Source organism: Arachis hypogaea, chromosome 6 (genome assembly GCF_003086295.3).
Source record: "Arachis hypogaea cultivar Tifrunner chromosome 6, arahy.Tifrunner.gnm2.J5K5, whole genome shotgun sequence".
Classification (NCBI taxonomy): domain Eukaryota; kingdom Viridiplantae; phylum Streptophyta; class Magnoliopsida; order Fabales; family Fabaceae; genus Arachis; species Arachis hypogaea.
Window position 1 is genome coordinate 112,659,526 of NC_092041.1, and position 26,867 is coordinate 112,686,392.

The 26,867-nt window shown below is 27.0% G+C and overlaps 1 protein-coding gene and 1 long non-coding RNA gene across 2 annotated transcripts; both read left to right on the forward strand.

The window, feature by feature from the left end:
• Positions 1-17,707: 17,707 nt before the first annotated feature.
• LOC112755784 (probable WRKY transcription factor 40) lies at positions 17,708-19,744 on the forward strand. The gene is made up of 4 exons (XM_025804079.3): positions 17,708-18,073; positions 18,326-18,628; positions 18,719-18,835; positions 19,080-19,744. The coding sequence occupies exons 1-4, from the start codon at positions 17,999-18,001 to the stop codon at positions 19,455-19,457; spliced, it is 873 nt and encodes a 290-aa protein (XP_025659864.1). The 5' UTR covers positions 17,708-17,998; the 3' UTR covers positions 19,458-19,744.
• Positions 19,745-24,650: 4,906 nt separating this feature from the next.
• Positions 24,651-26,565, forward strand: LOC112755785 (uncharacterized). The gene is made up of 2 exons (XR_003179080.3): positions 24,651-25,099; positions 26,337-26,565. It is a non-coding gene; the product is annotated as an uncharacterized lncRNA (long non-coding RNA).
• Positions 26,566-26,867: the final 302 nt, after the last annotated feature.

The following is a 26,867-nucleotide window of genomic DNA, read 5'->3' on the forward strand; positions in this document are numbered from 1 at the left end:
ATATAGAAATATAAACTGATTGATTCATAAAAAAATTTTTGATTTAGCTTATTCCTGTAATTTTTTGATCCCCTTAATTTATTTTAGTGATTTATCCTATTAGTTATGCTAAAGGGGTATGAAATTTTGACAAATTGTTTGATCATTGATCAGTAACAATTTATTAATTTTAGCTCAATAATTATTCTTAGCGAGCTATCTGTATGCCGCTATAAAAGCATTTGATGATACTAACATGCTATACGTTTTGATGACCTTGTACTTAAATTTTTCTCGGTGCGTAAAAAGTTAATTAATTAGGATAATAAACTCCTCGTATCATATAAAACAGTAACAATATAATGCTTATGATGTTCCCCTGTCGTTCCCCTAGGTTTTTAGATGTTCATATTATTATTTGTTATATGTGTATGGAATATTATTGTACACATTGATTATTAATTAGGATTTGGTAGGGATGTATGAAGAGAGAAAAAGCATGGTACAGTGAGAAAACTATTGTTTCAAAAGCTACGAATAGGGAGAATATTTATTTGTTCAAATTAAAAGAATATATGGCGTTCAGATTAGTTGACACTTTAAAGTGATTTCTTTTCCCGTGTGTCTAAGATTTCCCAAACCCAAAAATATGGGTTAATTTTTAAACTAGTTTATAAAAGGTGGATATTTTTTAAATTTATTTTTTTAATTTTTTTTAATTAAATTGATTGTTTAAATATTATAAATTAATAAAATTTATTATTCTGTCAATCTATTAACAATTTTCATCAATAATTAATAATATAAAATATTAATTAGGACTTTTAAACGGAGATAACTCATTTAGACCTGATTTGTTTAAGCTTGTTTTATTCACATGTCATACATTTTCAATCCGAATCATTCGTTTGATGGGTTAAATGAATTGGTCTATCTACTCTTTTATTTTAATTTTTAAAAAATATTTTGACAAAACTATTATTTTTAGATCAAAAATCTTAAATAAACGGTATATTTTTTAATTTGATGGTTAGGTTTTCGAATCAAATCGAAAAAAGTATTGGTTGGAAGTGCTAATTTTTTTTTTTAAGATTGTAAAAAAAAAATAAACAGTTCGCTCATTTAACATGTCATTTTTTTTAAGTTAATCGAGCTTTGTCTATTTAATCCAAACTTTAAATAGGCTTAATTTTAAAGGCAAAATTTATCTATTTAAATAGATAAACGAACTGATAATGGGTTCAGCTTATTTTTACGTCCGACAACATATATGACACCTAATTCTAATATAACCTAATGACACTAAATTGATAGATTTTTTTATAAATATATTTATTCAATGTTCAATTAAATTTATTAAGTGTCATATATACTGTCGGTTAATATTTCATATCATCAATCCGTGACTAAAACTGTCAATAGAATAACAAAAAACAAAAATAATTAATTTTTAATTTTTAAAAAAACTAATTTAAATAATAAATTTTTTTCAAAAACAAACTCTTTTTTTACGAATTAATTTGATTATTATCTCCAAAAAATATATATCTGGTAAGTTATAACAATTCATGCTTTATGTGGCTTGTGCTTTGACACATATTGACCGAAGCTTTTATTTGTGAAGATATTATTCAAAGCAAGAGAAATTAGATAAAGTACGTATCAGGCAATATGAATGCAATAAACATGGATGCATGTTGATGAATATGACATTAAATTATCTCGGGCTGGAAATTAAATAGAATAAAATTTATTTATATTTATTAAAAATTTTCATAATCGAAAGATATGCACGCTCTTAAACTAGCTATAATTACGTTCAACATAAAAAATATTTATTTATTATAGATTTAAATCTAATATTTTCTATTATATATTTATAAGTATCGTTTAACTATTTTTATGAATCAAATTTTGTTCTATATATTTTGAGTGTATACCCAATCTGTGCCAGTGTTTTTTTTTTTTGTTTTTTTGTATATGACTAATCAGTTTCATAAAATTAAAATTCAGGAGTTGAATTGGATATTTTTTTTGTTGAGGGTCTCATTGTCTTTTAAGATAATTGTCAAGGACCATTTAAAGTTTTTTTTTTAAAAAAAAAAAAAGCAAACTTTAGCAAGTAAGCACTAAAGCAGATACGGTATTGAACGAACCTCATCATAAAATTTTTGAATTTTTTATACCGACATATAGATTGATAATTCATTTCAGTTACCTGCCAACAAGTGTGAAGCAAATTAAACTAACTTCCATATTAGATGTTCATATTGGTCTTTTTGCACAAGTTTATATTATAGGAATGTGCATTAATCTTAATTAGCATCAAAACTTATTCATGCAAAGCATGGCGAGAGAAACTGCTAAAAAAAGTGAAACTGCTGTGGCTTTTATTTGTGCAAAACATGGTGAGAGAAACTGTGCACCATCAAAAGAGAATTGTTGTTAAAAAAAAAAAACCGTTAATAAAATGACTTATTTTCTCTTTTTAATTAATATTTTCCAAAGCCAAAAGTATATATCTGAACAATTTAATTTTTTAGGTAAATTCTATTCAATTTTTTTTAAAATAACATGTAAATTATTTCCTATGATGTGTCACGTCTTAATTGAATATTTGCTTTTAGTTTGAGTTACTATCTTAACCATAGTTATATTATATTGTAATTAAATTTTTAAAAGGAATAAATATATAATTTATTAAAAATTAGAAACTTATTTTTTTTTTTAATTTTTCAAATCGCGTTAACGGTGACCCTAATCCTCACCAGTCAGCCTCTCTTGAAGTCTTGAACGGCCAAACTCCAGAGTCCAGAAGTCACGATCGCTGGCTCCTTTGATTCGTTTCCGGTGCGTCTGATCTCCAACACTGCGTTGTTGCGTCTGTGGCTCTCCTGCTTTGCATCGTCGTGTCCTCGTCTGTCGCTGTTGTCACCCCTGGCTAGAGTCTGCTTTCCCGTGCTTGGACGGGTTGGTTTTCTCTCTTCTCTGCATTCTTGAAACTCCCTATCAGATTTTTTAGTTATTCAATTGGCTTATAATTTGATTACAATCAATGAGGCGGTGCTGCTTGGAAGGTGCGATGAGGACGAAGAAACGGGAGAGGAGCGAAACGCCGAAAGCCATTACAAAGGGTTAGGATACATCTTCTTGAAATGATTTGGGAAAAAAGTCATGTTTCAATTTTTAATACTTTTAAAAATTGTATAATTACCTATTTTAAAAACTAATTTAATTATAAAATAGTCTAACCATAGTTAACTTAATAACCAATTAAAAAGTGACACATCACACCAAATAAATTATATATTACTTTACAAAGGGTAGGTTAGAATTTACCAACTTTTTATTGTCTATATGAGCTAGATATATGTATTCACGGCCAATAACACTGTTGTTAGTTATAATTTTTTGGTTAGAACTTAGAACTTTTTAGACAGTTTAAAATATGAATTTAATTTTGATGTACTATTAAAATAAAGTAATTTATTTTATATGTGTATTTAATTATGTAATAGTATATCAATAAAAATAACTATCTTTTACATTGATTGCGTGAATGGTTATTCAAACAAACGAATATAATTGCACGACTCTATAAAATATAAAGTGAAATAGTATCATTTAGTATTTCTAAAAATATCAAATTTGATAACAAATACACAAATATTTGTAGAAAATAATCAACTTGAATTTTTTTTTTTTATGATATTTCCGGATTACTTCAAGCCTGTAAATTAATTATTTGTACGTAGACAATTTTTTAATCATTACAATTTCAAGCCTGTAAATTAATTATTTGTAATTCTTATTTCTATCTACATTTTTTCCCTGTCCATTAAATAATCAACGTCGATCACAACTACACACTGCATGCAGGATAGTTTCATAGAAACGAAATTAAGTATCATTATTGTATCATCAATCAACAAAAGAGATAATTTTGATATAAAAGAGCACAGTAATATAACTAATATGGCTTATGTCAGCTTGATGACGTCATCCATAATGTAAAAGAGTTTATTATTATTTTATGCCTAGACTTGACTTTCCCTTGATTTTGAAAGATACTTTTGAATCTGTTGGAAAATTATTTTTGATTGACTATCTAAAACCACCACCAATTTATAGTCTTCCACGTACATTACTTTATGGGAACTTTTTATTTTTATTATTAAGATTGTGGTGGTGTTTTTAAATAATGTGAAAAGTTGGTGTGTTTTTTTGTATAGATGATTATAAATTTGAGGCACAATTTTGTAAATTTTAATTTTTTTTAATACTACAAATCTGTGGGTCAGATTTGTGATTTATAATTTTTTTTTACAAAACTAACCTACCGATTTGCTTATTCCTTAAAAAAAATTTTCAGTTCACACAAATCTGAAGCTCAGATTTTTCTATTACCCCAAATTTAACCCTAAATTTTGTTTCCAAAATCAAAACTGAGCCTTCGATTTGTAAATTTCAATTTAAAAAAAAAATTATTTCCATATCCATAAAAAAACACATTATTTTTCCATAATTGAGTATAACGCATTTTAAACTACTATAATTAAAAAAATTAGCCACTTTAGGTGGCATCGAAGGTCCACAAACATATGTATTATTATTTTGGGCTGAAAAATTTGTATATCGCTATAAGTAGCTCCATTATGTAACGGACACATTAAGAAAACACAATAAATAAATAATATCGGAGCTACAACTAAAGCAACGAACCATGGTGATATTCTTTTTAAAATAAAAGGTTATAAAAATAAAAAATAATTTAAAAACCTACTTAAAAAATGAGGAAGAAGGGCTAAGGTTGAAACATGTTAATAGAAAGACGATTTAAAAAAAATGTTTGAGATAATTTTGATTATACCTCGGCAATAAGGAAATACACTTTATTATATCCTTAAATTTGTCATCAAACTTTAGCCAAAAAAAAAAAGAAGAATTAACGTCAAAATTAAATTATTTAATGAAAATGATCAAAATAGAGGAAGCAATTTCCATGTAAGAAAAAAATAGGCGTACAAACTAAAAAGATAGAAGGGTTAGTTGGAAAGTTCAAAACAGTTGATTAAGTGGAATCATGTGGAAAAAGTGGAGAAATTGAAGACGAAATATAATGTTAGGTGATGACGTCATACAGTGACGTTGTGAATTTGAGGTCATTGATGAGCAAATTTTAATAAAAACAAGAACACACGAAGTGCACGTTTCAATCATAATCAAAATAATTAAACCAATCACATTATTATGACATGACAATGTATATGAAATTTATGAATTACTTTCACGAAGGATTCAAAACCATGAATAGTGTGCCCGGTCCATATGTAGCAATTAGGCCAAAGTTATAATAAGGACTAAACTAAACTTGACTTGAGACCTTAGCTTGACTTGTATAGATATTTTAATAACCGTTTATTTGTTTCAGTCACCTTTAGTTTTATCAAAATTATTAATTGAGAAAAGTACAAATAGTTTTCTGACCTTTTGTCTCGCGAATATTTTTGTTTTTAACTATTGAAAAATACTTTTAAGTCCCTGACCTTCACAAAACTTGGACGGATCAGTCGAACTGATCCGTCCAAGTTTTGTGAAGGTCAGGGACTTAAAAGTATTTTTCAATAGTCAAGGACGAAAATGTTCACAGGACAAAAGGTCAGGGACCTATTTGTCATTTTCTCTTATTAATTCATTAAAAAAATCAAAGCACATACATTTTTGTATATAACACTAAAATTTTAGTGTATAATACAAAAAATTTAGTGTCTAACACAAAAATTTTTAAATGATCATATATCTAAAACATTGATATCTAACTAACAAAATACACACGATATATAAATTTTAGTATATAATATTAAAATTTTAGTGTATAGCACAAAAATTTTAGTGTGCCCTATATGAATTTTTAAAAAATCACATATTCAAAACATTAATTCATCTAACTAATAAAATATATTTACAGTAAAATTTTTTATATTATGTGTAAATATTTTTGTGCTATATCAATAAATTTTATACTATCTAACAAAAATTTCTATACTATAGAACCGCAAAAAAAAAAAAAAGCAATGACGTATTTGTGTATTCTCCTTCTTCTTGAGCTTATATTAAGTTAGTTAAATTTAATTACAAAAACGCTTGTACATCTACTCATCTAGTATCTAATTAATCTTTTTTATACCTTTTGATGATCTCAATATCTTCCAACCACACTCATTTTAAAAAAAAAAATTAACAGCAGTTAAATGAAGTAAATTAATTTATATATTTTAAATTCTAAATTTTAAATAATAAAATATTAATTTTAAATTTTAAATTATAAATTTTAAAATAAAATTAGTTAATATTTGATTAATTAAAAATTAATTTTTATATTTTATTTTATTTTGTTCGTTTCTTTTCAAAACAAAACATAGATAAATCATCTTACAAAAAAAATGTTTGGAACGTGACATTTTATTTTAAGATAATAAATTTTAACAGTTTATTAAAATAAAATTAACTATATAACAATCTAATTCGAAAAGATTAATATAACAGTTTTATATTACAAAAATAGTCTTTGAAAACTAATTGATAAAGTCATAAATTATAATTATTACAGAGAAATTTTACACACGCACAGCATGTACGTATAAACTAATGTATCTAAATAATCCAAATACTAAATTTATTTTGAATGTATTAAAAGTTTCATAACAATTCTATTCTATACTTTTTATCTGAAATTCTAGCTTATATATCTTATTCAATAGTATTTATCACGCTTAATATTTTTTATATTAAAATCAATTACACCTTGCTTTAATCTATAAAAATGTTAAAATTGTTATAATACTGTTTCTCTTTTCACCAGCAAAAGTTGATTCACAATATTATCTTTAAGGTAGTGTTTTCAAAGATTGAAAATGAGACTCAGCATTGTATTTGATAATAAAAAATTAGAATTAAAATTTTAATTTTAAAATACAAAATTTCAATTCTTTCAATATTTTTAGAAAGTAGAGATACAGGAGACTAAAATTTTTGAAAATAAACAGATACTAAAATTTTAATAATTTTTTTTAAAAAAAATATTTTTATTTAACTTTTTAAATTTTAAATTTATCTTAAATTAAATATAATATTAAGACATAACTCATCGGTATATTTTATGCTAAATATAATACAAAAATTTAATTTAATCTTTATTTCTTAATATCTATCTCCTAATCACAGTCTTTCCATCTAAGTCTTTCTTCTAAATACAGCATAAGTAGTCCAATTTTTTGAACTCTTGTAGTTTCCAATAGTCCAAGTTCAAGTCAAGGTCTGTGTTTTAACTTCTAAGTCATCAAAAATTCAAAATCTCAGTAAATTATGTAGCAATTTTTTTTTTCAATTTGCGCGTTGCAACTTTAATAATTTCATGATTCATCCCCCTCTAATTAAACGCACGAGTGTTTCTAGAGGGCACTTGAAAATTGTTTTAATTTGTTTATCATTTACTTATATTTATGGTAACATTATTAGCAGGGGAACGTTCTCATTTGTTTTTGTTTTGATAATTATTAAAGAAATACTTTTTATTTTTTATAGAAATAAATACTTATAATTATTTCATTTTCTGAGCTATTTAGTTGTGTTTTGTAAGAAAATAAATAATTTTTTTTTTTGTGTTTGTGTTTCTACTTGAGAAGCAGAAGCAGGATGAAGAGATAATATAAAAAATTGTTACCATCAATTCCTAGAATAAATATTTTTTCAAATTTATCCTTAAGTAGTCTTATTTTTAATAAGTTAATATATCATATCAACAATAATGATTTTAATCATGTAATATTAATATATATATATATATATATATATATATATATATATATATATATATATATATATATATATATATAATTGATTCATAATTAATGGATCTTTTGAAATAATTATCTAATCCTAAGGTAGTAGTATAACTGCATATAAGGGTACTATATTCATATTCGAGGAAATGTCCAAATTTGATTTTTGAAATTTTTACCAATCACTAGAATATATAGTCTATAACTTTTGAAAATAATTAAATTGGTTATTAAATTTTATTTTTTTTTGTTCTTAATTAAACTATTGTTAATATAGTATATATTGACATAGAGTATTAAAGTGTATGTTAGTGTAATATCATCAATAATAAAGTGTCTCAAATTATTTAATTGGACTCATTTTAATCTCTTTATCAATATAAAATTAATTAATTAATATGAATTCAATTAATTAATTTAAAATACATATTTAATTATATTGAAATTTTAATCATGTTATTTTATTGTTGAAGATAGTATGCTGATATTTTAATACTTTATGTCAATACTATATTAACAACAATTAAATTAGAATCGAAAAAAAATATTTGAGACTAATTTAATTATTTTTAAAAATAAAATTATTTTGATGAGGATTCAAAATTTGAGAATTTATTGATGATCTAGTGTGACATTACCTCGTTCATATTCTCATGAATTTATTTTTCTTATTTTGGATGTATATGTAGTTTTTTTTTTGTCTGTGGTATCTCTCATCTCCTTCGGTTAAGAATTTGTCGTTAGCCAATAAATTGTTGTATGTACAAAATGAAATTTAGAGGCCAATAATTTACTATATACACAAAGTAAGATTCGAACCCTCATCACTTGTTTAAGCAGATAAGCTTATCACTCTCAACTCAATTTGGTTGGTGTATATATAGTAGTTATGTAGTGTCATTTCTTCAGGGATGTGGGCCTCTGTGCCCTATAAAGTTCGTTTATTGTAGATTTCTGATTTGTCCATCGCCCTCGTGATTTTGTCCATTTGAAGAAAACAGTTCAAAAAATAATAATGGTATTCCTTTTTTTGTTTTTATTTTTATTATTTTTTATTTTTTAAATTTTATAAAAAAAAAATTAAAATAATAACATTTGTTTTTTATTTTTATTTTTTTATAAAATCCAAAAAATAAAAAATAATGAAAATAAAAATGTAAAGCACCCTTATATCACCAATAAAAATCATTTCAAAAAATTATGAACAATAAACAAATAGGTTTTAAAAATTTTAAAAATAACAAAAATAATCAGATATTATATATTATCAAAAAATATTTTCTTTAAACATAACTGAAAAATAATTTTTTTTTTATTTTTATCTTTAAAGTATGATAATTTTATGCCAAATGACCTAAAACTTTTTAAAAAATAAAAAAATAATTTTTTTTGAACATTTATCTAAATGTTTATACAAAAAAGTGTTTTGCCAAATATAAAATTTTCTACTGATAAAAAAAAAGTTTTTTTTTTTTGTTATGTTTGTCAATTTTTTTTTTGTAGAGTTCATTTGTTATTTGCATATTATAAGATTATTTTTGTGAATGATATAAATTTTTAATATTATTTTGATAATTTATCGTAAAATAAAATAAAATAAAAAGATATTTTTCAGACCATAATTACATAGAAAATTATATGGTACAGATTTAAATCTGTACAGATTTAAAGATTTGTTTACTTAAATCACATTTTTTAAAGTCACACTTTTCACTTAAAACCGTAGCTCTTCACAAAGAAAAATGTCACCTAATGGAAAAAAGTAAATTAGAAGATTTAAGAGAAGAAATAATTAAGTTATCAAAATTAATAGATCAAAAATTAATGATTTTAACTAATGTTAACTGTAATGACACCGAATTCTTAAAATCAATACAAAATGATTTTTCTCAAAATCTTTATTTTACTATAAGTTTTATTGAAGGACTTCAAAAACCTGAAAAAACTTATTTTTCACACGGAATTTCTAAGAAATGTTACCATGGAAATGATTCCCCACATCTTTATCATACTTTTAACCCACAATTAAATTCTATAGTAGATATGCTTGAAGAAATATTAGTATCTATAAAATTTCAAAGAAATAAGGAAAAAGAAAATCCCAAAGAAGAAAATTTTCAAAATATAATCAACATAACAGATTTAAAAGTAAAACCACCACTAAAATTATGAATATTAAAGAAAAATTAGAAGAAGTTACAATGCTTTTTAAACAATTAAAAATGGCTCAAGAAAATAATATTATGGAACAGGGATTTCAGATAGAAGAAGAATTAGTAAATTCTGAAAATATAGAAAATGAAGAACACATCCTAGATTATTCAAGTGACGAAGAACCAGCAATTCCAATACAAGTAAAAAATGAAGCTGGATCATCTAGGGATAATCAATCTCAATTTAAATGGGAAACAGGTTTTGATGATTATGCTTTTAAAAAAGGATTTATAAATAAAGACTCAAAATATACAAAAATATCATCAAAATACGTTCCTAAAATCCAGGAAATGGAAGGAGAAAGAATGCTCGATTTAGACTGTAAAAAGAATGAAAAAGAAATTTTCGAAAACTGGTTGAATTTCTTCTTATTAGAAGCCTTTACTAATCCAAAACTTAATGAATTATCTGGAAGAGATATTTGGAATTACATAGGGTTTCATACTAAAGGAGCTATAAGAGATTATATGACATCAATAGAAAATCAAATAATAGAAGAATTAGCAACAAAAACAACAGCTTATGATAAGATATTATATATAATGATGATTCTATATAAAGAATTTTTTGGAAAAAATATTATAGATCATAAACAAGAAGTCTATAATAAAGAATATCAAGAAGCAAAAAATCATTTAGCTAACATTCAGATATATGATCTATGTAATGTGGAGTCTTATATATGTGAATATAGAATACATTATTACAAATTAAAAAAAGAAGATAAAAATCATTATCTTAGTATGTATATAACAAAACTTCCATATCCTGCTAATGAATTTATTATGGGAAGATTTATAAGAGAAATAAATAGAGGAACAATTGAAAATAATTTTGGTAGAGCAACCTCTGCAATAAGAGAGGAAATAAAAGAACGTTGTATGCAAGAAGCAACTCAAAAAAAATTTGCAAATATAATTAGAATTTGCTGTCAGGATAATGAAGAGATACCTCAAAAATATGGTCTTAATAAAAATTTTCAAAGAAAAAGAAAATATCAATTTAGAAAAAGAAAATACTATCCAAACTGGAGAAAAAAGAGGTATTTTAGAAAAAGAAATAACAATAAAAACAAAAGACAAAAAAGTGATTATTGCCCGAATAAAAAAGAAAATTGTAAGTGTTGGTATTGCCAAGAAGAAGGACACTATGCAAATGAATGTCCGAAAAAGAAGGATAAAATGGATCTTACTAAACAAATAGAAATTGCTAAGTCCTGTTTCATGGAACCATTAGAAGAATCTGATGATAACTTAGACTATATTTTTGAATATGTCTCGGAAACAGACTCAGAGACTGAGTAATAATGCTACATTTATTACTATAAAAATAACAGAAAAGTTTATAAATGCTTTCATAGATTCTGGAGCAACGCAATGCTTTGCTAGTTCAAACATAAAACTTGATTGGAAAAAATTAAAGAAACCATTAAGAGTTAGAATAGCTGACAAATCAATACATAAAATTAACCAAAAAGCAGAGATGGTTGAAATTTTTATTCAAAATTATAGGTTCATTGTTCCATCTATATATATGTTAGACTCTGGAATGGATTTTATCATAGGAAATAATTTTTTAAAGCTATATCATCCATTCATTCAAGAATTAACATATATAGTTTTAAAAGCACCACACGATTCTTCAATAAATCAAAAATCAAAACGTATAAAAATACCAACTACCACTATAGATAAGATCTTAAAATTTAAAATATTTTCTATATTAGAGACATGTTATTTAAATTTATACTTTCAGATAAATATCCCAAAAAATAGTCTTGAAATAAAGATAGAAGAACTTTTGAATGAAATTTGTGCTGAAAATCCTTTAGATGTTAAAAATACAAATAACGAATTAGTAAGTATTAAATTAAAAGATCCTACAAAAGAGATAAATGTTCCAAATAAAATTCCTTATTCCGCAAGAGATAGAGAAGAGTTTTCACTAGAATGTAGAGATCTTTTGGAAAAAGGAATTATAAGATTAAGTAAAAGTCTTTTAATAGAGTTAAATGAATTTGTTTTAGTGTATATTGATGATATACTAATTTTTACAAAACAGGATAGAGAAGATCATCTTCAAAAATTATTAATAGTTTTAGAAAAATTTAAAGAAAAAGGATTAGTTCTTAGCAAAAAAAAAAGCAAGAATAGCAAAACAAGAAATAGAATTTCTTGGATTAATTCTATCTACTCAAGGAAAACTAAAACTTCAACCAAATGTCCTAGAAAAGGTAAATTTATTTCCTAATAAAATAGAAGATAGAAAACAATTACAAAGATTTTTAGGATGTATAAATTATATTTCTGATCAAGGATTTTTAAAGAATATAACAGAATACACTAAAAGCTTATTTCCAAAAATAAGTACTAAAAAAGAATGGAAATGGGATGAAAAAGATAGTATGCAAATTCAAAGGATTAAAGAATTATGTGAAAAACTTCCAGAACTTTATATTCCAGAAGAAAATGACTACTTAATAGTAGAAACAGATGCTTCAGACATAACCTGGTCAGGATGTCTAAAAACTAAGAAAGCTATAAAAAGTTTGGAACAAGGAAAAGAATCACTAGATTCTAAAGATTCCCTAAAGGAATTACTTTGCAGGTATATTTCAGGAACTTTTACTCCAACAGAACAGAGATATACCACTCATGAAAAGGAAACTCTAGCAGCAATTAAATCTCTTAAGAAATGGAAAATTGATTTACTACCAAGAGAATTTACATTAAGGACAGATTCAAGCTACCTAACAGGTTTCATACGATATAATTTAAAAGTTGATTATAATCATGGACGATTGGTAAGTTGGCAATTATTTTTGTTACAATATCCAATAAAAATTGAATATATTAAGGGTGACAAAAATGTTATTGCAGATACATTAACAAGAGAATGGAGTTCGTCTACAACGCATTAGATCAAGAAATTCAAAAATATGAGCAAGAGCTCGAAAAATGCAAGCATTGTCAGCAAATAAGGACACAGATCCAATCCCTCAAGAAGGCCATCGAAGCAATGAAATCAACACAACAAACAGAAACATCAGAGTTCAGCCAGCTAAGCATGGTGGACAAATCAGGTGAAGAAAAAATTTCAGAAAATAAAACAATTGCTGAAATCATTAAAAAATCCACCCAAGATAAAAAATATTATGTAATTTATAATGGCCCCATGATAGGAGTATATGATGCCTGGGAAAAAGCAGCACCATTTACACACCAGTCAAAGATAATTCATAAAGGAGAGTTCCTAACACTGGAAGAGGCAAAGAAATCCTTCAAGGAATATGAAGCTCTCCATCCAGAGCAAACCCTAAAAAGAGCAGATAAAGCTCCAATTCAAACCCAGAGAACAGGGATAATAAGAAACATTCCTACAAGGGCTGAAATCAAGGAAAAGAAAAGGGTCTGTAGATCTAATCTCAGAGAAACCCTTAACATAGTCCTGAATTGGACTGAAGAAAAAAGGGCAATTTTGGGATATTATCCTGTTGCCAAAGAACAGCTAACAAAGCTGGTTATATTTCCAGATGCTTCCCCATCTGACACCTATCAGTTTTTCCAGTATGGATTAATTGATACAATCTTAATTTTTAATGATCTAAAAATTATTAATGAGTTTCCTGCAGGATTCGTTGATGCAGTAAAGAGATTTAAAAATATGATTGACAATGTAAATCCAAGGGATATATCCCTAAAATTTACAAACAGTCAACCTATTTTTAATGAAAAAGAAGAATGCTTGGTTCCAGCACACCAAGTAATATTTATGTCCGTCTTCCCAGAAAATTTTCAACCAATTGATCAAATTCAAGATTTAACAATTTACAGTCATGAAGGAAGGCTAGCCAGCACATTAGCAAGGGTCTTTGAAAGAACTCAAAAAATAACGAAGGAATCTCACACAAGGATTAATTATAAAAGTAGAAATACTCTGCTTGTGTCCAGTAAAAGAAATGAAATTGAAGAAAGAGAGATGAGACTCTTGGTAGAATTTGAATCAGCATTCTACAACTTATCTGGACTTTTAGAAAAGCTCCCTGAAGGGATAAAGAGGAATCTCTGCTATCTGATAAAAGACAGAGAAGACCACAAGTGCCAGTTATGTGCCTCAGAGTTATCTGAAGAAAGCAATAATGAAACGGAATCAACTCACATGATGAAGGAAGAAGACAAAACATCTGACGATCATATGATAAAAGAAGAGGACAGCACATCTGAAGCATCTCTCAACATTATTGCATAGTGACGTAAGCACTTAGGTCATAGAGCACCAACAATGTAGCTGGTGAAAGAGAACAAACAATGACGTAAGCAATGACGTCATAAGAAGGGTAAGGATGGGAATTGTCCATCAAACCCAACTATTATAAATAGGCTGCTTAGGCAAATGTAAAGCATCAGACAATAGGAAGCAGGAGGCTAAGAGTACTCATATGCTAGGAGAGCAAGGAGGAAGCTGCCGAGGCGATTCTATAGTCTGAGGAAGAATCCCCTTAGGGAAAAATAGTTCTAAACTCCCCTCTGGAGTTAGTATCTACAATCTCCCCTCTGGAGATAAAAATCCCTTATGTAAAATATACTGAATAAAGGAAGTTTTTCTCCAGAAAGGTACATCTTCATTCTAGTCTTTCAATTATGAATTATTTAGAAAGTTTAGAATTAACAGAAGAATCTGATTATTATAGATTAACTGCTTTATTAGATAATGAAAAGCAGGCTGTTCTAAAAACAGAATTAAATCTCAAATCAAATGAAAATTTTAATAAATAAAATCTTTTAAAAGAAGTTTTTAACAGAAAAAATATAATATACTATGGAAAAATTCAACTTGAAGCTCCTATAAAAATAAAATCTGCCAATGGAGAACTTGAAATAGCTTTGATAAATAATGAAGAATTGAGTAAACAGATTGAGAAAATTAAGGATCAACAAAAAAGATCTAAAATTGGATAGATTCATATTAGTACTATACAAGTCTTAATTAAATCTACATATATGAAAGGAATTAATTCACCAATAAGTTTAGCAATCTGTGACAAAAGAATTACTGATGACCCAATAGATCAAATAATTGGAATTGTTCATGGAAATTTGGCAAACGTAAATGTTAAATTTAATGCCCATCTTGGATATGCTATACCTTTATCAACTGAAAATCTTGGAAGATCTGTAAGTTTGGCTTATAAATTTCATAGAAAGAATCTAATGGAACAAGATGATGAACCATTTTCAATTACATATGCAATAAATTATGCTTTAACAAATAGCCATCATAGTATAATATTTAAAAACAGAGAAAGAATTTATGTCGATGAATTATTTCAAAAAATTGTAAAAACAGAAATACCAAAATATAAAGCTATTGAAAACTCAGTTCTATTACTAAAAGAACCATTAGGAAAATTGGTTTCATCAAATTTTCAAATAAGAGAATCTAAAATTAATAGTCCCTTAAGTTTATCTAAGTTAAAGATTAAAGAAGAAGATTCTGAAATAAAAGAATTAACAAAAAAGGTCGAAAAATTAAATGAAACCCTAAATACTAAATTATGACAATAAATAAAGAAGAGATATATGTAACTTATCAAGATAAGAAACAAGAGCTCTTTGAAAGAGAAAATCGTTTGAATTATTTACAGTTCTCTGAAATAAATCAAAGAGCATTTAAAGCTCTAAAAATAATCTATGACAAGTTAAAAAGAGAAGTTGAAGAATTAGAAAAATAGAATCTCTAGAAAAAAGTGATGAAGTAATGATAGAATTTGCAGAAATTCTAAAATAAATAATGAAGCATACAAAGATTGAAAGACCAGAAAATAAAATAAAAAGAAAAAGAGCGAAAAAATTAAAAAGTAAAATAAAGGAGTATAAAAAGGAATTAAATAATCTTCATATCGAAATTGATGACCTTATAATAAAAAGGATAGAAATAAGAATAAATATAAACAAGTTGGAGTTAAACTTAAAAAATTTATAAATGCCTGGAAAACCATATTATGACTTAAAAGAATTAAAGCTGTTAAAAGAAAAAATGGAGAATGAGGTTGAAAAATTAAAAAGATATTTAGAAACAACAGAAAGTGTAGAAATAAAAGAAGTTTTTGAAGATTTGAAAAAATATATTAAAGAAAAAGACAAACAGATAAAAGATTTTATAAACAATAATCTATGCAAAAAAGAATATTATAAATTAAAACAAGATTAAAAAAAATTATAAAAATGAAATCAGAATTATAAATACTAGTAATAATAGAAAATTTCAACATCTTCAAATCTATACACATTATAAACACAAAAGAGTTAAAAATTTTTAACATCTTCAAATCTATACACATTATAAACACAAAAGAGTTAAAAATTGGTATCAGAGCCAAGTTAACGATTAAGGGTAACACTTTCTTTTTAAGCAACACTTTTAATGATACACTTTTAAACCAAATAAAAATAAAAATCTGTAAATCTGTACCAATATACATCTGTACACTAGATGAACCTAATTACATATAGACGTTAAGTCTATCAAGGTTGAAAATGGGAATCGGAATATTTCTTTTTATATATAAAGGGAATCTAAATGAAGACAATTATACAAGGTGTTTAAAGGCTCAAATAAATTGAAGTACACGGTCAACAAGAAATTAAAGAAAGACAAAGAAGATGCTTAATGCTTTGGCAGTTTAGCGTTCTCCTTATACATAAGAAAAAAAAGTAGAATATATACTTAAGTCTTAAGGTGATGATCAAAGCCAATTACATAATCATATTTTAAAGTTGATAGAGAAACATCATAAATCACCATAAATCTTTTTCTAAGTCATAAAAAATTTATTAGCGCTGTGAATATTTAAACACCTAAATAAAATTAAACATTTTAAATCTTCAATATATATGTACGTAAATTTAGCTTATTATTGATTTTAAACTTTTAATTTAATACTATTGTAAAAAAAATTTACTAATCAGTAAATTTCACTGTGCCTGAAATTTCAACCCCTCTTAAAAATATAGCTAAAATTAAAGTCATGTTTTTTTTTTTGATAATATTTTTATCTTTTATTTTTTCAAATTAAAAAATATATATATTACCTAAAAGTTAAAAGAATTTTATCTTAAATTTTAGTTATATAAAAGAGAAATGTTAGGGGTCAGCAACTTTTAGTGATTTGTAGTCATCAAATAGTCATTAATGATAATTTTAATGATGTGAGATTAGTTTGAGATTTCATCCAATGACTCACTTTTTTTTTTATAGTTATATGCTGGCCAGAATTTAACAAAATTGTTGGCCTCCTAGACTTTTTCTATATAAAATATATATAACGGCCAATAGTCACCAAAAAATATATAACGGCCAATCATGTCTACATATATCCACACGTTTCTTCCCCGGTTTTAGTTTGTTTATGTTGGGTGGGAAGGTTCGTTACGTCGACACATGTTAAAATAATTAAATATTAATAAACTAAGATATTAAAAAGTTAAAAGTTTTGGGGACAGAGTTAGATGAAATATCAAAAGATGATAAAAAATATTTACACAATAAAATAAAATTAAAAAAAAATTAAAAGAAGTTAAACTAAAATTTACATATAATTTACATATAAAAAATTAAAATTAAGAGAACGATTATCCCTTTCTTTATAGGGAGCTCCACCCCTGAAAAGCCTTGAGCATAATTAAATATTAATAATGACGAGAGTATGCTGACAAGATCACTGCGAACGTTGCTGTTTCACACTAATTTCCAGCAACTTTCCTTCGGTTCCCTTCTCTTCTATAATCAAACTTGTCACTTTCTTCGTCCTAATTAGCTTCTTTGATTCTTTCTCTATATAATTCCCTTTCTTTTGCTCTCTCACTTCACTTCAAGGTTTTACTAATCAAACCAATTAACAACCATTACTCACCTTAATTAATTAAGCTTGTTCGCTACAAACCAGATTCAGATCAGCAAATTAAATGGATTCAACATGCGTTGATACTTCACTCAACCTCAATCTTTCTCCTTCTCCAACTCATATGAACCCTACTGTGGTTAGTTTTTTTTTTTAACTTAAAGATTTAAACTGTCCCTGGCTCAGTAGTAGAACATTCGGATGTATATTGTTGGTGAAAATTGGTGCAGTTAACTTCACGTGAAATTGATAGTTGAAAACCGTTAAATAATTTAAATGATTTTACTAAATTTTTATCCAATGGCCCTCGGTTATCAACTTCACGTGAAGTTAACTGAATTTATACCATTGACAATTGTTATAATTACGATCGTAACCTTGTAATTTTCAGGAAGTAGTTTTGGTTGAAGAGTTACATCGTTTGAGTTGTGAGAACAAGAGGCTTACGGAAACGTTGACTCACATGTGCGTTAGCTATGAAGCTTTGCAAAAGCATTTGACCAAATTGATGAACACATCATCTGATTGTTATAATCATCATCAATCGCGGAAGAGAAAAGCTGAAAGCTATGAAAATTGTAACGATGAGGAGGAGTCATTATTACTCATCAAAAGGCCTAATAACATTGTTCATAATAATAATAATAAGGTTTCCAAGGTTCTTGTGAAGACAGATGCATCTGATTCTAGCTTGGTAAATTCCTCAACAACAATCTTTTTTTTTTAATAAAAAATTTGTTTATATTTATTTTGAAGTAGTAAAGTTTTTGGATATTTAATGCAGTATGTGATGGATGGATATCAATGGAGGAAATATGGTCAAAAGGTGACTAGAGACAACCCTTCTCCAAGAGCGTACTTTCGTTGCTCCTTCGCCCCAAGTTGCCCAGTGAAAAAGAAGGTAAATATCTAAAAGAATAATACTTTTGATTTTTCCATTTAATTTTCAATAAGGAAAAGTCTAAGGAGCCACCAACTTTGTTAAATTCTGGCCAGCATATAACCAACAAAGAAAAGTGAGTCATTGGATGAAATCTCACACCATTAAAATCATCATTGATGGCTACAAATCACAAAAGTTGTTGGCTCCTAACATTCTTCTTTCAATAATATTCTCATCTTTGTTTAATTATATGGATTATTAGGTGCAAAGAAGTGTTGAAGACCCAACAATACTTGTAGCAACGTATGAAGGAGAGCACAACCATGGTCGTAGCCAAACTGAAATATCACTTGTCTCATCCCAAAGCCATTCAAGTGAAACAATAATCCCTTTAGTTTCTTCACCATCATCACGCATTACGTCATCTCCAACTACTCTTGACTTGGTCAAAAATTCAATAAGTTCCGTTGACATTGATCACAATGCTCAAAAGAAGTCTTCTTCTATTTCTTCTTCTATCCATAAGTTTTTGGTTCAAGAAATGGCCACTTCCTTGACAAGTGATCCTAACTTCACGGCAGTACTTGCCACTGCAATTTCAGGAAAAATTCTAGAACACACTTCTCTGGAAAAATTGTGATTATTTTGTTTTTCTTTATTTAGAATTTTAGGGTAAATTAAAGGCCAAATTGAATTTGGATTATTTCAAATTAGTAATTAATACTAGTTATTATATAATAATGAGCATAGCAGTAGAGACTTATATAGGGAAGAAAAAAAACACTGTTTTTTATATATGGGGTAATGAGTCTAGGTAAAGATTCTGCACCTTTTTCTTTTGGATGGCATCTAATAAATGTCTACTCTTTTGTTAATTTTGTAAGTGTAAATTATATATATAATATGAAAAAGTAAATATTTTGCGTATTTATGGACTCGTCGGCTGTATATTCATGATTATAATTATGGTGAAATTAAAAGACCGTTCAAAAGGAATGATGAAATTACAGATATCACATATTGAGGCGGAATGCATATATAATATACTTTTTTTTTTATGGGAATATATAATATAGAATCCCGCTAGGGAGACAATGAATTATTTGTACAATGTGTACACTACTCATCCCAAAAGCTTACAGCTGATGAAAAAAGGTAACACTAATGATTATATCTCTAATATTCTCTAAACTTTCATTGTACATATTGTATAAATATTCCATTGGCTTCTCATACTTTTCTATATAATATACTTTTAATTTGTGCTAATATATATATATATATATATATATATATACGCAAAAATTAATTAAATATCTTTTAAAAAAAAAAAAACTTAACACAATAAATAAAGTCGATCAAAAGAGAATAGCATAAAATAAGAAATAGAATTAAACAATAAATTTATTTCGTAATTTCTAATATTATTGTTATCAATAACAAAAAGAGATCTATATTATTTTATTTTTTATAGTTCAAAAATGATCTATAAATTATTATTGCAACACCAAAAAATTCTCGTCAGCCACTATTGTTGCGCACCACACCTGTCACAGCCAAACAAATAAGTGGTGGATATTTTTAATATTTTTTTTTATATAAGACAAATATTATTCCTCTGATCAAGAAGTCTTAGCGTACTCAATTTTTCTTTAATATTCATCCTGTCAACCAAAGATAAACTAAGTAAATAATTTAACGGTTGACGAAATTAAATCTCTCCAAATAATTCTACTGAAGCTAAAATTTGTTATGTTCTCCAAAAAAATTTTCTGTATTAAAACATGCACAAAAAAATTAATAAAAAACACATATTTTTTTTTATCAAACTTTCACATAATTCTATTTTTCTTCAAGTTACCTACAATTTTGGTTTTGTGTTATATTTTTTATTTTTGTGTCATAATTTCAATATTTCCTTTTAATTTCTATAACTAATTATGAATATATAGTTAAAAATAAATTATTTATGTGCTTTTTTTATTAATTTAAATTTTTATAATAAATAATTTTATGACATGATATAAAATCTTTTTTGACTAAAAATTTAGAGTTTAATTTTTATTATCTCAAACAAAAAAAATTAACATAAGACAAACAATAAGAAAAAAAAATACTTATATACAATCAAGTTTTAAGTAAAAAAAATTGCATGAGGAGATAAGATACACTACTTATATATTTATCCTATATTTTAATATATTGAAGATATAATTATTTATGTATCTCTTTTTATTAATTTAATTTAAAAATAATTTAATAACATAGTATTAGAATTTTTATAATCTAAAAATTTAAAATTTGATTTTTGTTAACTTTAAAATAAAAATCATAAGATAAATAAAAAAGTTATGCTAAAAATTCATTCAAATTTCAAAAAAAAAAAAATATTATTACGTAAAAGACTGTATTAGGAATATAATGTAACTATTCATATATCTTCTCTCAACTTTTGTAACAATATAGAACTATTTTGGCCTAATGTTAAAATATTTTATTTTTATTTAATTTATAAAAATTGAGAAAACAAAAATCAAACTCTATCTCTTTTCACTATAAAAAATTTCTTATATATAGTAAGATAATCTCTCCATAAAATTTAAACAAGTAAAAAAAAGAAGACTAATAACTTACGTCGGCCAGTATTTATATATGGCTCAAAATTGTCTTCAAAGATTTCTGCTAGAATCGGGTAGGTTAAGAGTTCACGCATTCAGATTTCAGACTCCTATAATTTGTGTGTTATATTCAACAATGTATAAATGCATTCCTGGATCTCCATGGACACACTCACACAGAATCTAGTCACTTGCGTGCAAGTAGGACTCTATGCTAAGAGTTTATTTGTTAAAATTTTTACTTTTTAAAAATAATTTATAAAAAATAATTTTTAAAAGATAAATTTTAAAAAATTATAGAATTTATGTCCACTAAATTAAATTAAAAATAATTTTTAATAAATATAAATAATAATAATAATTATATTTAATAAAATAATTTTTAAATTTTAAAAATATTATAATAAACATAAATATAAGAGTTAAATTTAAAAATTAATTAATGTACGGAGTTATATTATACTTTTTAATTTTGATAAGTATAAATTATTTTTTTGAAATTTACCTTAGATTCTTTCAAAAACACTCCAATCTTTTAAGAATTACAAACGTAAACACATAGACTTTTTAATTTACCAAACACAAAATAAATAAAAAATTTATATTTTTGAAAAGTATATAAGTGCCTCACTAGCTACTGCCAATAATAATAATAATAATAATATTATTATTATTATTATTATTATTATTATTATTATTAAAGCCAATGATGATATAAAGTATTAGGAGGAACTTTTATGTTCCATGAATAAGCTCTGTAGTTATTTCGGCTCTCATGTATCTTGGTTCTTAAATTCTTTTGTCTCATGGTCGTCCCTGGCTTCTAAAGTTCAAAGTAGTGTATGTAAACTGTGTAAAGTACATTTTATTTTCTTCAATCCTATATTATGGGAATCGGATTACTCACACGTTATGTGGGCGTCTTTCTCAATCCATATAATTTGGAGATATGTTTATAACTTTTCTTCACTTTAATGTGAATAATTAAGCATGCTATTTTGAAAAGAGAAAGGAAAAAGAACAAAAACAAAAATCAAAAGCTTCATTTAGGTTTAGTTTTTTAGGAAATATTAAGCTGTAAGACAACCCATCCCAATCTCATCGGCCGACTCTGGTAAACTTTGAACCGACTCTAGCCAGCCAATTTGATTTACTATTAGAAATATAATTATTCATATTATCTCTTTCTATCAATTTAAACTATTAGAAGAAGTAGTTTTATGACATTTACAATTCAATTCAAAATTAATTAAATTCCAAAACCTTTTATTTTCAAATAAAGGTTATAATTTATAAGTTAAATGTAATAATGTTATATCTACTATTATAATTATAAGTAATATTAATGAGACAAAAAAAAATAACTAGAACTTATTTTAATTTTATTTAACATTTAATGAATGTTAAATAAAACATATTCTAACTGTTTTGACTAATTTTTTTTGTTACTAAATATTTCTGATAATTATTCACTTAATTGAAGTATCCGCTACGGTGTTCTTCCTCCTTCAATCATAATCATGGTGTGAGTATACCATGCTGACATATGGCTTGAATAACGGGGTAAGTAACGAAGCGTAAACATTATATTCCATTCTCTTATTCATATATCAATAACAACAAACTCAGTAAAGTAGTTCATTCCTTTATTTATACATATAGTGTCTTAATTATTATGAATCCCGCTATAAAGCTAATGGAATATTTGTACAATGTATACAATGAATTATGAGTTAAAAAATGAATATCATTTATACTATTCAAAATAACTATCCGAGTACTAGAGATAATAAACATCTCATGTCATGAAACCACTCATCCCAAAAGTTTAAGCTGATTTTGGATTCATCAATGATCAAATTCTTGACCTTTCGAATCTAGAGTTCTGATACCATGTCATGAAACTACTCATTCCAAAAGCTTAAGCTGATAGGAAAATATAACATTAATGGTTATATCTCTAATATTGAATCGGACATCCCTAAATCTCCATTGTACACATTGTATAGATATTCTATTGGGTCTTTATACTTTCTCAATTATTATTATTTGATGCAAACAGTTGGATATGATTGGAGCTGGGTTGTTGTATTCCAATGGAAAGTGAAGTGTCGGTTCTTTTGGTGAACCACGTGAAAAGGGATGAGTTCGTGAAGGAGATGTATAACTAGAATTTGAAGTGGCTAGTCCCAAACTAAATAAAGGAAGGAAGGAAAGAGAGAGGTGGTGATATAATAAAACAAAATTAGTTAAAACATTATTGTATACTCGTTTTTTTGGAAAGTTTTATAACGAATCCAATCGAAATCAAGCATTTGAACTTCATTGCATAATAAGTGCAAAATAATTTTATATAATATAGTACAAGACATTAAAAAACATACATATAGTACAAGAAAATTATTCTGCTTTTAAAGCGTGGCAAAAAAAAATGTGATTGAATTTTCGTTCCCATGATTTTTGAGCTGTCCACACACTTTGTAAAGCTCACATATTCAATCATGACTTGTTCTTCATCATGTTTTTGAAATATGTCAAAAAAATTCATGATATTAGATATTTTTTATGGTCTAATATATTACTAGGATAAAATAATAACAAAATATGACACCCATTATAGTAAAGAATGGTGGTATAAACTACTGTAGTTTGTTGCTTTTTATTTTCATTTTAAATCTCATGTAAAAATTACAGCGGTTTAAAATTGTTGGAATTGAAAAAAATTTTAAAAAATGTAACGGTTTAAAACTGCCACAATTTTAGTTTTTAGTAGTTTTGTGGCGCCTATTTTAGTAGTTGGAAATAAAACTCGATGCTAAATTGCTGGATGGTACTAATACTGCAACGATTGAAAAATCGCCACAAAATCATTTTGTAGCGATTCAAAATTGCCGCAAAATTCTCTTAAAACTATTGTATTTTGCGCTTTTGGCGTAGTGTATATATCACCTTTAATTTAAAATCCGATAAATTAATCACCTCTCTAATTGTTATATAGTTTCGTCATAATAGCTAGCTTGATTATTAGGAGTGGCAGCAATACCCGAACCCGCGAGTACCCGACCCGCCCTACCCGGTTGGGGCGGGTTTAAACCCGACCCGCAGCGGGGCGGGTTTGAAGCGTGGCGGGGTGGATGAGCGGGGCGGGGCGGGGTCGGGTTTAGGGTGAACCCGCCCCTACCCGCCCCGGAGTGCATAAATATATATATATATATATATATATATTAAAAATTAGGGTTACTTGACTTCACTTCCTCGCCGCCGTCACTCATTTCATTTCCATTCTCAAATCTCAACCCTAGGCATTAGGCAAACTCTGAAGCTCACTTCGTCACTCACTCACTCTTCACTCCGTCAGGCTTGAGGCTTCAGGCCTTCAGCTCTTCTCCAACTCTCCAAGGCTGTCAAGGACCACATCCTCTGCTCAGCTGCGCTAGTAAGTCGCCGTCACAGCTCGTCCGATCGTTCGCCGTCGCTCACCAAGACACCAACCGTCCTCATTCATCTCGGTCGCCTCGCCGCTGTCGCTCACGGAGTTCACGTCCGCGTCGCTTCCACTTCTCGCCGTCACTGTCCTTGCCGACTCGCCTCTCCAATCTGCGGTCTTTGGTCTGTGCTCACCTTGTCGTCCCTCCTTCCTCCGTCGTCATCTCTCTGGTGACTGGTAAGCACTAAGCACTTCTCACTCAATACTTACCGCTGATGTGCATGTTCAGATTTTTTTTAATTTAATTTTTATGATTTATGTTTTATGTTAAAATAGTTAAGATAAAACTAAAATTAATTTTGATTTCAAAAAATTAATTTCTCGCTCTGGTGACTGGTAGATTCCTGCATTGTGTAGCTCTTTTTCTTGTAAAATTCAGTCCATGGAAAATTCAGGGAAGAATATGTTTGTTGGCTCAATTTGTCAGACTTTGTTAGGCTAAAGCTTGTAAAATTGAAGTTGTTTTGGCTTCTTTGATGATTGGTTATATGGAGAAGAAGAAGTGATTTATTCTGATTTTGCAATTGTCATTGAGTAGTGAATGGACTCTTCAAGATTAGAGTGACTTGGTTTATGAAAGGGAATATGATCAAGGTGTTATAATTATGAAGAGAATCAAAGACTGTTCTGTTAAGAACAAAGGCCAGAGTAATAAGTTTAGTGTTAATTATGTTATGAACTTTGTTTATCTATTTTGGTATGTTGCAGTTTTTGGTTGAATAAATTTGGCTGAATTTTGCCTAAAACTTGTGTGATTTTTGTGCAATTTTACTACACTAATTAAACAGCAGAAGTGTAGAACTGATCAACAAATTTTGCTGATAATTCCATTCCATGCATCTTGTAAATTTCTTCCTGTCCATGTTATAAAAACAAAATTCAGTATTTCAGTTATATCTATCTAAAGAAATAAAAGGGTATTGGCAATTCTTTCTTGGTCATTATGATTCACTTTCCTAATCTCTTAATTATAAAAGTTGAGTGATGAATTATCAAATCATATTCACGTAGTTTACTGCTACTGCTACTGTTACCAAATGAATTTTGAATTTAATAAAAGTAATCTCTAAATTATAAATCTAAATAAGCAATTGGACTTCAGTTCTAAGCTTTCCTCGTCGAGTTCCTTATTTTCCTTGTCAAGTCTAGTAAGTTCTTCATGGAGTAATTGGACTTCAGTTCTAAGCTTTGCCACGGATCCTTCGAGCTCTTGGAATGCTTCCTAATAAAATTAACAGTTTTGTTTATAAATTGAAATTCAAGTTTTGGAGATATATATCAATCAAGATAATGTACATTTTTATATTGTATTATGTACCTGTTCATAATTTCTCTTCCTCTAAGCACATTTTCTGCTGGCCTCTCTTACATAGTACCAATTAATTTGCTAATTGTTACATCTTTTGATTTTCAGGTTTAAATTTTGATTTGCAAACTTTTAATGATGATAAAGATGTTGAAAGTGATCAAGAATAAGGGTTAAGATTCTTTTATATCTAATATTGTAATTTCTTTATTATGGTGTTAAGTTTGTAGTGATCTAACACTTTTTTTTTAATTTCAAGTTATTTGAACTAATGACATTGTATGAATTTCATGTTTGTATTTTAATTTATTTATGAATTTTAAATTTTTTGTCTTAATTTAGATATGAATATGTTAAAATTAAAATATTTAATTTTTATAGGGGCGGGTAGGAGTGGGGCGGGTACCCGCAGGGACGGGTTCGGGTACTGCAATTTACTACCCGCGGGTTGTGACGGGGCGGGTAGTATCTGAGTTACGGGACGGTGGGACGGGGTCGGGTCGGGTAAAAACCCGCCCCTACCCGCCCCACTGCCACCCCTATTGATTATTCACCTCTCTAATTGTTGTATTCTTTCCCATACTACTTTCACATGCTAAATGTACAAATGTTTTTAGTAATTAAATCTAAGTAAGTTTG